At 43.2% G+C, this 12,384-nt stretch overlaps 1 protein-coding gene across 8 annotated transcripts in view; it reads right to left on the reverse strand.

The window, feature by feature from the left end:
* Nucleotides 1–12,384, reverse strand: part of TMTC1 (transmembrane O-mannosyltransferase targeting cadherins 1) — a 264,804-nt gene that overhangs the window by 75,670 nt on the left and 176,750 nt on the right. For 7 of the 8 annotated variants that reach the window (XR_010932307.1, XM_067696052.1, XM_067696053.1 and 4 more), the window contains one exon: nucleotides 3,454–3,621. The exons of the other annotated variant lie outside the window; for it this stretch is intronic. Coding sequence is in view for 6 of the 7 variants with exons in the window: in XM_067696052.1 (XP_067552153.1) it covers nucleotides 3,454–3,621 (168 nt within the window). In the remaining variant the exon portion in view is untranslated. The remainder of the gene's footprint in view (nucleotides 1–3,453; nucleotides 3,622–12,384) is intronic. 8 annotated transcript variants of the gene reach the window in all.

Below are 12,384 nucleotides of genomic sequence, written 5' to 3' on the forward strand. Positions count from 1 at the left end.
CTGAGCCTCTGATGAGACACAAGTGCTGGGTTCTTGTGCTTTTGTGTGTGAGGTTTTTGCCAATAAAAGTACAAAGCTGTGAGGGGGATCTTCCATCTGTATCTCCTAAAAATACATCACTCAGTGGGATCTTTTTTGTGACAGGAGGCCTCAGCTGGAAACCCTGGAATTTGACTGACATTTGGATTGTCTCTAACACAAAGGTCTGTCCTAAGATATTCTGTAAGATCGTTCATAGTATTGCCAAGCACAACCACTCCATATAATTAGAGAGGCCTCAACGAGACCATATGACCTAGGATGGTCAACGGGTTGATAGTCTGGAAGAGAGGAGAAAACAGAAACAGGGCCTCTGTCAAGGACATCACCTCATCTAGAACTACTGCAACTTCTTCTTAGTTGGCCAGCTCTTGGTTTGGGCCATTACGGCTAATTTAGGCTTTCCTTATCCTTCCAGACAGAGCTCAGGTCTACAAGAGAATGGTCCTTGAAGGCTTGGGTTGGTCCCAGTCACCTGCCTGCACTTACACAGCACCCTGCTCTGCCTCTGTCTACCACCTGCTACATTACATTAAAATGTGTACATGTGTCTGACTCCCATCCAGACTTCAGGCTCCTCTAGTGTCTCGCCCCACGCCCTGTTCTCTCATGTCCTAGAACACAGTGCAGAGCAAGAATCTGAAAGCCTGACACAGTGTTTATCATACTGCCCTACGCATCTTTCACATACTCTACTCAGAAGATAGACACTATCGTTATTCTAAATTTAAAACATTTTTCCTTTTTTAAAATTTATTTTTTAATTGAAGTATAGCTGATTTACAATGTTGTGTTCATTTCAGGTGTACAGCAAATTGATTCAATTATACACATATACGTATATGTATATATATATATTCTTTTTCAGATTCTTTTCCATTATGGTTTATCACAGGATATTGAATATAGTTCCCTGTGCTATATAGTACATCCTTATTGGTTATCTATTTTATATATAGTAGTGTGTATATGTTCATCCCAAACTCCTAAATTTTAAAATAAAGGAACTAAGGCATGGAGCGGTTAAGTAACTCACCCACGATCACACAGCTATTAAATGGTAGAACTTGGAGGAAAGCCAGAAAGCCTCATTCCAGACCCCACACCAGCCACGAATCCTATCTTGCCTCAAAGATTCTTGGTAAATGTTCAACTGATTTGAACATTACTCAGGAAAGATGAATACATATAAACAGCTGGTCTTGAAGGAAAAAGAATAAACTTAAAGCCTCAGATACTTAAAAGTTTCCCCAGGACATAAATAAATTATAACAGGAAAAGTTTTCTAAAAATTATTGATAGCTTTGATTTGCACATTACACAAAATTCCATTTGATCACCAAAGGCCTCTCAAGACACAAAGTCTCTTTAAGCACATATGTGGAATGCCTGTGTTTTAGTAATCAACTGTTCACTTCCTACATGCTTCCATCTAAAAAACCAGAAGCCTCTGCATACAAGGTCAATGAGATTTTTGTTTTTCTGTTTTCCATTTTTTTAAATTGCTGGCATCAGCTGTACAGGGTTTGAACACTAACTTGTTATCCTTGAGATAAAATGCTGTCTGCCAAAATCCTTCCTCAGAGTTGCACTGATTAAGCAGTAAACATCGTTAGAAAATACAATCAATCTTAGTACCTTTATTCAAGGAAAGGATTTAACACGGGGCAGAATCATTTTAAAGTTCCTCATAAAAGCACTGACTATTGAAAGTGAAAGAAAAAATGAATTAAGCCACAGAAACCAGGAGGAAGTTATATTCCTGAACTTCCATGCCCCTGTGTTTACAGAATGACCTCAGCAGTGGGCAGTAAGAGGGAACAAGTCCATTGTAGTCTGTGAGAACTGCACTGAGGTCGGGGGTATAACGGGGACGGAACAGAATCTGAAGCCTAAAAGTGATATACAATTCCTAGAAAAAAACCCACAGGGCAACAGGTCCCTATAGTACCCCCTGAAGTAATGATGGTGACAATGATAATGATATAGTAACAGTAAATAAACTGATAAGACGTGCATGCATGCCAGACTAATTTTTTTTCTATTAAAGAAAGTTAAATTGCCAAATAGCAAAATCAGATATATTGTTTTAAAACGGTAGAGGAGTACAGTGAACATGTGTCTTACTCCTTCATTCGTTCATTCACTCATTCACTCACTTCTGGCAGTCCAGAGTCTGTGTCCTTTTCCGGTGCTTGGGTTTCCTGTGGGGAATTCCCTCTTGCTGTGACATCTCAGTGGAAGCCCAGGGGTTCTGCCTGCCCTAACTCCCCCCATGGAAGTCAGGGGAGCGTCTTTGGCCAGTTCTGTCATCTCAGTGCCCTAGTGGGGACAAGGGGCAGGCACACGACCTAAGCTCAGGACTGTGATGTGAAGAGAGAGAAAATTGGGGTACATTTACCCTCCATTCATTCCTTTGCAGGTGCCCAGGTCCCCTCAAGACAGACTATCCAGACACCTGTTTCCCGTCTGCTACATGCCTGCTTCCTCACCTACTCCCCAATTCTGTGCGCTCTCCTATGCTCTTTCCATATTTTCTGCTTTTGAAAGTGATTCCAACTCTGTTTCAGTTGTTTGCCTCCAAAGAATAAGTGTTGGGTACTGGCTGATTAGGGAACCAAATAAAAACCACGTTGACAGAACTGGCCAACTGGGTCATAAGTGAGGACAGAAGCTGGAAGGGGTCAAAGACTGGGGACCCCTGGGAGACTGGGAAATACTGCTGGGAGGCCAGGTGTGGCTGAGCCGCGGAGGCCAGGTGAAGGTCACCAGGGCTGTGACATTAAGGAGACAGACTAAGCCCAGAAACATGGCATGATGAGCAACCCAAAGGATGTTTTATACTTTACAACAAGTTAGGGCTATAAACTGGCATTGTTATATTCAGAAACAGCTTCTACACCACATAAAAACCTACCACGAGATGAAAAAGTCTTTCACTTCCTTGCTCACGATTAATGTTCAAAACAAAGCAACTAGATTACAGATCACAACTTAATATCCTGGAATATTCTGCATCTCTCTTCCTTCTTGCTGTGCGCTCACCTTTCTCATTCACTCAGCTGAACAATGCCATTGGACTTACTGACCAATCTTATTTTGTTGATGGCTGATTTTACAGCCCAGCTCATTATCAAGACTTTCCATCTCAATTCACAGACCCAAAAACCTTCCCATGAGCCTTATTTCCATTAATTCACTTACAGTGAGCTCCCGTAAAATTTTATAGAATACCATTTAAAAAATTAAAGTTAAAACCCAAAATAAAATGACATCTTCCATTTAAAACTTTACTAAAAAACGTTTCTGGATTAATAAATATTGCCAGATCCATGTCGCCTCGTTTGTTTGGAAACAAATGCGTCAGCAAAGAAATAAATGGGAACAGATTCCCTTTTAACCCTCTAGTCATACCTGAATAGGGACTCTCTCGACAGCCAAATTTCATTCTGTTTCATGGTTTTCCAGGAGAAAAGCAGCAGCAGCAGCACAGTGGACACGCTCAGGGTGGCAGCCCCACAGCGATTCAGCCATGTGCACAGCTTGCTCATTCCATGCACGAAAAGGATGCAGTAGCCCATGCTGGAAAAGAGGGCGGAGAAGCAGGTGACTTTGGGGTGCAATGGAGGCCCCTGAGTATTCCATCCCATGCAACTAACTTTTCAAACAGAGCTTGTCCTGTGATAGAAAACACAGACATAACCCGCCCTGTCTGACACATTTCCACGTTAGAGCTCAAATGGGCTCTACCGGCACACTGGCTAGTTCTCTGGCACAAGTGTGGAGAATGACAGGTTCACCCTGCAGGCTCACATTGCCCTGAATTTCTGCAGCTCAGGCATCCAGAAAAGTCCATCCTGTGTGTCTTGGGTCTTGACTGGACCCTCTGACTCAGGCTCCCTTATGTTCCTGACATTGTATAACCCTACTGGCACCATGTGTTCAAATTTGGACCCTGAGGTTTTGTGGGAGACAGTGCCTGGGGGGGACTATCAGGTCCTGGAAGGGATGCTGGTCACCAAGGGGCATTGATTTTGGTCTCCGGACGTGCCACCTAGTATATCCCCATTCTGGCCAAAGTCCTGACGCTGAAGGAAGATCCTCCCACAGGCGGGCTTCTGAGCCTCACAGCGTGCAGCCTATCACAGACAAGCTGCACTGATCCGATTCTCATGCTGATTCTGGCTCAGCTTTGCCAACAGACACGAAGAATCCCTCACGTTACCGGAGTGGGGCTTTGGCACGTTGATAGCACATCTCTAAAAGCTTAGGCTTGGTGGATGGAATGTGGTCCCTCGCATCACCTGTGCACCTGCAGAGAGGCTTCCTGCCTGCCGACTGGCCTCAGAAAAACACATTTAGTCTGTACTCATTGTGCTGTGTGTATTTTAGTCAAAACTCATTTCTTTCCAAAGACGATAATACAAATTATTATAGAATATTTTAACAATGAAGCAAGCTTGTGTAAAGAAATCCTATATTCGTCAGACACTAATACTATAAGAAGCCCTAAATTAATATAACTCATTTACTTGTTCAATTAATTATTTGTTCTCTCTCTAGTATGTGACTGGCAGTATGCTGAGCACTAAAAATACAATTATGAGTAAAACACAGATTATGTGCCTGCCACTGTCACAGGCACCAAGAATGTTATCAGTGGGTAAAACAATCATTCCTATCCTCCTGGAACTCACATGGATGGGAAAACAGCCACCAAGCAAGTAAGACCCAGAGTAGGTCACACTGAATATGATACATTAGGTGGAGAAAAATCAAGCAGGAAAGCGAAGGAGGGAGACCAGGAGGGGAAGGAAGGTGAGATATTCATATGGGCGGTCAGGGGAGGCCTCACTGAAAAAGTGACATGTGAAGAGCATACTGAAATGCAGGGGGCGCACCCTGCAGGCACCCAGATCCCCAGTGGCCGCTCTCTTCTCCCCCTGCGTTCGTAAAGCAGCATCTCTGAGGAGCAATGTTAATCGAGCACATCTTCTGTGCCGAGTACATTCTCTACAGGAGCTCAGTTCATCCTTATATCCCTGGGGGTCACTGTTAGCAGCATTAAACTCCTGAAGACACTGAAGAAGAGAAGCGAACGCATTTGCTGAATTCGGTCACACAGCTCATGTCCAGTAGAGCAAAGACAAAACCCCCGGAATTCCGGATTCCAGAGCCCACACTCCACCTGCTGTCCTGACATTGGGGTTCTGCCTTGACTGCTGTGTTCCTCACACCTTATCACACAGCTTCACCTACTCCCTTCCCAATCACTCCATACATGACATCTCAATGGTCATTAACTGCCTCCTTGTAGGAAACAGCTGTCATCTGGCAGAGCGGTGGGAAAGGGAAACACTGGGATTCCAACAGCTCCAGAGCAACGGCCACCAAGTGGCAGAACAGGAGGATAATGAAGATGACAGCAACCAGATTAGCTATTTTGTACGTTTGCATGTTTGTTGAGTACTCCCTACGTGTCGGGCACTGTGCTAAGATCTTTATGTGGGCCTGTCCAATACTTGTAGGGTCTGGAACAAGGACAGTACTGGCTTTAAATATATTATCTAATTTAAAAACTCAATCCTCAGTATCTCCCACTTCATAAATGAGGAAACTAAAGCTTAGAGGACTTAAATAACTTGCCCATAGCTCCAAAAGCTAGGAATAGAGTCAGATCAGAAGTCCCACGGCCCTAACACTGTGCTATAATTCAGGAGTGGGCAAACTTTTTCTGTAAGAGGCCAGAGAGTAAATATTTCAGGCCATATGGGCTCTGTCCTTCCTAGTCAACTCTATCTTCGTAGCAGGAAAGCAGCCATTGACACTTATGTAAACGAATGGGCATGGCTGTGTTCCAACAAAATGTATTTATAAAAACAGGCGATGGGCCAGATTCCACTCACAGGCCGCAGTTGTTGAGCCCTGCTACAGCCAAAACGAAGGAGAATACCATTCCTTCCACTCAGCACAGGCATCGGGATCAAGTAACAGAATCATTTTTTTTCAGAAGTCCTTGTATTGACATATGGTTTAAAGAAATGCTAAGCCATATAAAATCATCTCCACTTAAGTTTGCAAATTTCTTAGAGGGTATCACATTCTTAAAAACTTGAACACAATATCAGAGATTAAGATGCTTCTCTATTATGACATTTCATCTTTCAACATCTGCTTTACTGCAGATCTCAGCTGCAGGGCGGTAGGACTGCTCTCTCCATTACTGGGGCAGGGCAAGTCCTCATTCTGAAAGTGGAAAATCAAGCAAATGAGAAACTACATACTTTTCTGACCTCCAGGGAAATGAAACCAGACTCCAGTTTGGTCTGCTTAACCTGGTTAAGGAAAATCTGGGCTCTGACCAGAGACCTCCCCAGAGAGCCCAAAGGAGTCAGTGTAAACCACTGACAACTGCCAACATCATAACCTGGAGAACCAAGAGCCCAGCTGGCTGCTGAATGGCTTAGCTCAGTACCGAGAAACATTTTCAAAGCACGCTTGAGGGGCACCACGGCTGTCCCAGAGAAAGCAGCACAGAGATGATCTCTTGTTCACAGGCCACAGGGATCTGCAATTTTGAATGGATTTTACTGACAAGCTGCTCAGCCCACAGTGCTTATAAAAACTAAAGAAAGTTGCATCTCTCCTTTAAAAAATGCAAATCCAAAGAGAATTGAATAGGAAATATCAATCAACAACGTCTGTCCTTTCAAATCTGAATCGAAAATGTTTAAACCTGTTGTTTGAGAACTTTGAGTAGTTAGTCGTCGTGTAGATAGTACAAATGTACTTTCACGCTCTTAAGTGATAAAAGAACAACATTTCCCCTTCCCATTTACATCAACCCTGGAGAGATGACAATTTTCTATGACTGGGCCAAGTATTTTATGATGTTTGTTACGGCTTCACTTTTTGTTTTATTATATGCAGCAAAGAGAAGTGTTTTGCTATTAAGTAGAATTGAAATTCTACCTTTTAACTTAACAAGCTCAAACAACCCACTGAGAGTATCTATAAATAGCATTAATGATACAAGACAGACACATTCTTCCTATTTTATTACTCTAAAAAATTCCCAACTTTAGATAGTTTAAATGAAACATGTCCCTAATGAGCTTCATGTTGATCTGTTGAATCCCCATCTGGCAAATTATCTGACCTTCAGATCTTATTCTGGTCTCATGAATGTTGACCCCAAATGGTTAAACAATAAAGCCCTGGAACCATGAGCCCCAAATAGCTGTTTCACGCTATAGCACAGGAAGCCCCAGGGAGACAATGGTCGCTCCTCAGATCAGATTGAACCTGGAAGCTGGCCCAGGTTCATTAGTGTCCCCATTTCTTGCCTTTTCTTTTTTATCTCAAACACTTGATGGATGGGGAAATTTCCCAAAAGACTGAATGCATTTGGATGTGAGAGTTTATTCACATTCCAAGAAAAAGGTATCTCTCATGCATTTCCTTAACTCCCCATCCTAGGGGTGCTGGGCTGGGTATGAAAAGCTTCTTTACATTCACTTCTCCGTAAATAGATTTGTTCTGTTCTTTTCTCGGCATTACCTATGGAGCAAACTGGGAGAAAAACCCTTTGCTTTCACCTCCTGAGAGCCTGCTAATTCTCTTTTACCTCTTTGAAGATGACATGCTTCCTCTCAACCTCCCAGCTCACCTACCAGCTCTAAAATTTATGAGACCTCCAGTGGTAAGTAAGGCAGGGTCTGGATCAGAAAAAAACCCGTTTGCCTCTCAATTCTGACACTGACTGTTGTTTGATTTCAGACAAATTATTTATTACCCGGTTCTTAATTTTCTTATTTTGTAAAAGGGAATAATAATTTTACACTGTGCACAATTGATGATACACACTAAACAATAAATAGCACTAATATTATGTTATAATAATAACAATATTATGAGGGCATTATTTTCTGCTAAATAGAGTAGAAGGCAGGGAATGTGCAGTTTACATGTATTCCAGGTGGAAACAGATAACTCTGTATTTGGCTCCTGTAAATGTAGTAACTTCCTAAGGTAACTAGAGCACTACTAGGTGTAGTGGAACAAAAGTGTTCTAGTGCAGACTTTGGGGGTTTGCAGCGAGGAGAAGGATTTCACTGGAGAATAAAGAGTCTAGAACTGGGTCTAGAAAGCTGGGTTCTTCTCTGCCACTGGTGAGCTCTGTGCAACAGACTTCCTTACAGAGCCTTATCGGGCCTTAGTTGTTTGTATTACAAGGGCTAAATATTGCCTGCCTTCAAGGCAGCTTAAAATGCAGCTACCTTGAAAGGTTGTTGCATGGAGTAAATGAAATAATATATGTGGGTGTGCTCTGTGAACTGAATACAAGGTATCCGTGTTCTCAAGGGCAGTGTCTATGTGTTCATGTGTGTATCACTACATCAATAAAATATGTGGTAGATCTGTAAATACACCTCAAGAAACCTAGTTTATCAAAGTCCAGATTGACCCAAACTGTCTAATTTACAGGACAACTGTAAGTCTTTTAAAAGCATCCACCAAGAACACCCTTAAAACTTCAAAATACCTTGTACGATATTGTTGGCTTCTGAAAGGTATGACTCATACATCATTTTTATAGAACAAACTACTGAAGAAAACAAGGTACACTGGTCATATGTGAAATACATATGGCCACATATTTAAGTTAATGAACGTTCATAAACCTCGACCACAAAAAGCACTAAGCAAATCTTCCCTTAGATCCATTTCAAATCTTTCTCTATTCTGTCTATCTTTGTGAAAGTGAAGGAAATGAAAAACATAAACTCTTCGGTGAATTAACGCATAATGAAGAGGCTTTTGTATTCAACTTTGATAAGAAATAAAGCATTAACTGTTTGGAAGTTCGGGCCAGTTTTTAAGGATAGAGTACTGTTTTATTCATTTTTTCAGGCTAAGCACCTGCGTGTAAGACGGGCTGCTTCCTAAGTGTGATTGAACATTGCGGTGGAAGGTACCGGAAACTAACATGGAAACAAAAGTGAACTTAAAAATGAATCAATCCAAGTCGAGCCCAAAGATGACTTATCACCAGCAGTACTGTTCATACTCGGGGTGCGGTGTTTCCCTTCGCAAGCACCTTCACCCGAGCCTGGCTTACTTCCCTCTCAGCCTGGTTCCAGTAGCCACAACAAATTTTCCATCTGGGCCTAAGAGGCCTTTTGGCCAAAGCCAACCACCTCCCAAGTCACTCTGAATCTAATTCTAAAAAGTCAGAAAAACAACCTTTCTCAACCCTCGTACGGTATACTCAGCTCTAGGACCTGAATGCTGCCATTTCTTCCATAAACCACCATAGAGTCAGGCATCTTCACTTTTGAAGCAAAGGCATTAATGGACAATTCACTAGTTGTTGCCGTCCCCTCGTCTCTTCCCCTATATTAGCACAGACCTGACTGTACATGCTGTGTCATATGTCCAGTGTTCTTTAATTTTCTACAATACTCTCCAATGAAGCATCTATTTTTCTGGGTATTATGAGAAAACACAAACATACAAAATGGTGGTCCCAACTCTCATGAGGGCAAGACAATCCAGGTTTCTAAAACAGTGGGGAGGATATTTTAAGATTACTAAAATTTGTATAAGAAGTCACTGGTTTGAGATGTATTTCCCAGCACAGAATCCAAGAGCAAAGGAAAGAAATAGATTCACTAATAACGACAAGGGGTCTTAATGGAAGGGAGGTTGAAATGGCAACACTTAAATCCATTCACACCCTCCAGGCAGGTGACTGGGTGTGTGATACCCACAAGCTAGTCTCTCCTCCACTCCCAGGGGCACGTTTCATAACCTCTTCCAGTTTTATGTTTCAGAATGCTAGCCTGCTAAGTTAGGGGTGTTCACTTTTTTAAAACATTGAGATATAAGTGACATATGACATCATATTAGTGTCAGGTGTACAACATCATGATTTGATATTTCTGTATATTGCAAAATGAGCACCAGAATAACTCTAGTTAACACGCATCACCTCACAGTTACGATTTCTTTTTCTTGTGATGAGAACTTTTAATATCTAATTCTCTTAGCAACTTTCAAACATACAATACAGTATTATTAACTAAACATTACATGCCCAGGACTTATTTAACTTATAATTGGAAGTTTGTGCCTTTTGACCCCCTTCACCCATTTTGCCCACCCCTCATTCCCTGCTTCTGGCAACCACCAATCTGTTCTCATTGTCATGAGCTGAGTTTTTTTTTTTCCTTTGGGGTTGTTCACTTTTGAGCGCATGAAGATAAAAAGGAAACAGAGGTTTATAGTACTGAAGGAGGAGGGGGAAAAGGGCTGGGAAGGAGAGGCCTATACTCTGCTGCGTTGATTTCCTTCCACTTTGACTCACCCCATCTCCTCATTTGTACAAGGCAGACTGAAATAATGACTTGCAATTACCTAGCATAGCTTATAGCAATTTGCACATATATTATTCCATTTAGTCTCATCTGAATTCAGATTCTACTCTCCAAATTTTACGTTCAAATCCTGGTTTCCAAGACATTTGCTGTTCTCCATTAAGGACTCGGACATAAACATTCATCTTTTATAACTAACAGGGTTCTCTAATAGTAAGGCCATGATTCCAGTCTAGTAAATAACTGTTCAAGTTTATCCTCACTTTGTGCCGTTGGCTGAGCACAAGATTGGCCAACTGATCCTCAGCCCATGAGCACACTGACCTCCTCTCAGCTCACTCATTCCCACCATTGCTCTGTTCTATGTGACCTACAATCTCCAATTTTGTAACACAGTCAGTTGAGTCCCTCAGCAAAGCCCTGCTGCTTCCTTCCTGGAAGGAAGAACTCATACAGCACTCACCCTCACCATGACCTGGTGACCATTACCAAGTCCCGTGCAGCCCCAGGACCCTCCCTACCTGGGCATTGCCCTGGAAAGTAGCCCTCACCGGACAAGGTCTACCTCCCAGATCTCATTCCTCTCCTGAGTTCAGGTCTCAAGGGGATGAACACATTGAAGTCAAATCTTCCCATCCTTACCCCATGGTATTCTGAGGAACAACTTTAATGGACTTTTGAAAACCCAGTGTAGGGGGACAGAGGGACACACTGGACTCAGTACCTGTCACCCTGTGAGCAACCTTACCTGTGCTCTGAGCTCGGTTTCGATATTAGGCTTCAGCACAATTCCTGAGTCTCTCCTCATGACTTGATACGGATACACAAACGTCTGACCTGTCTCATGGCTGCAACCTCTCTTGATAAGCTGCCTGCACCATGGCCCCATGGACGGGGCATCTGCCATTGCTCTTGTTGCCCCGCCCCAGTGTTTAGGCTCCTATTTCCTACTGGCACATACTCCTCACTGATGCTTGTCCATGGGAACTTCTAAGCAACACATGTTCCTGCTGCTTATGAGGACACCCTATCAGCTCACGGAGGAGGCCCCACACCAGTGCTGCCCAGACCATCCCCTAGTGCCCACTGCCAGGCCCTTCAGAGAGCCTGTCCTCGTGGCAGATGAACTTCCTCTTTGCTCCTACCTCCCCCCAGGGGACATGTCCCCCTTCCCCTACTTGGGCATCTTGCTGAAACTGAGCAGGACGAATATGTGTTTCAACTCCTAAGAGGAAAAATTCATGCTTTCCACAAGGTTATTCTAAGTCACAAAGAGTTGAACTTGGGAGCTGAAAGGGACCTTCGAGACCATGCAGCACTATGGTAACTGGAGTTCAGATTTCCCAAACCAGCAAAATGTCCAAAAGGAGGGAGTTGGGTGGGGGAGGAGGAACTAATGGAGGGCTGTATACCCCCTCCTGCTCTCATCATGCAGGAAGAGAAAGGATATTTTAAATTTATTTATTTTTATTTTATTTATTTTTTATTTTTGGCTGTGTTGGGTCTTCCTTGCTGCGCGTGGGCCTTCCCCGGTTGCGGTGAGTGGGGGCCGCTCTCCGCTGTGGTGCACGGGCCTCTCACTGTGGTAGCCTCTCCCGCTGTGGAGCACAAGCTCTAGGCGCGTGGGCTTCTGTAGTTGCGGCTCTCGAGCTCCAGAGCTCAGACTCAGTAGTTGTGGCGCACGGGCCTAGTTGCTCCACGGCACGTGGGATCCTCCCAGACCAGGGCTCGAACCCCTGTTCCCTGCCTTGGCAGGCGGATTCTTAACCACTGCGCCACCAGGGAAGCCCGAGAAAGGATACTTTAATACCAAAAATATAGGAAACATATAATTTCATAATTTTTTAAATGAATTGATTTAACTTTATGAAAAACTCACTGCATTATCTTTCTTTCTCTCCTCACCCCCCAGTTTGGCCAGTCCAGAGACAACTGTGGCACGAAGATCTAACCAACATTAGGGGAT

The sequence above is a fragment of the Pseudorca crassidens genome, chromosome 11, assembly GCF_039906515.1.
Source record: "Pseudorca crassidens isolate mPseCra1 chromosome 11, mPseCra1.hap1, whole genome shotgun sequence".
Classification (NCBI taxonomy): Eukaryota; Metazoa; Chordata; class Mammalia; order Artiodactyla; family Delphinidae; genus Pseudorca; species Pseudorca crassidens.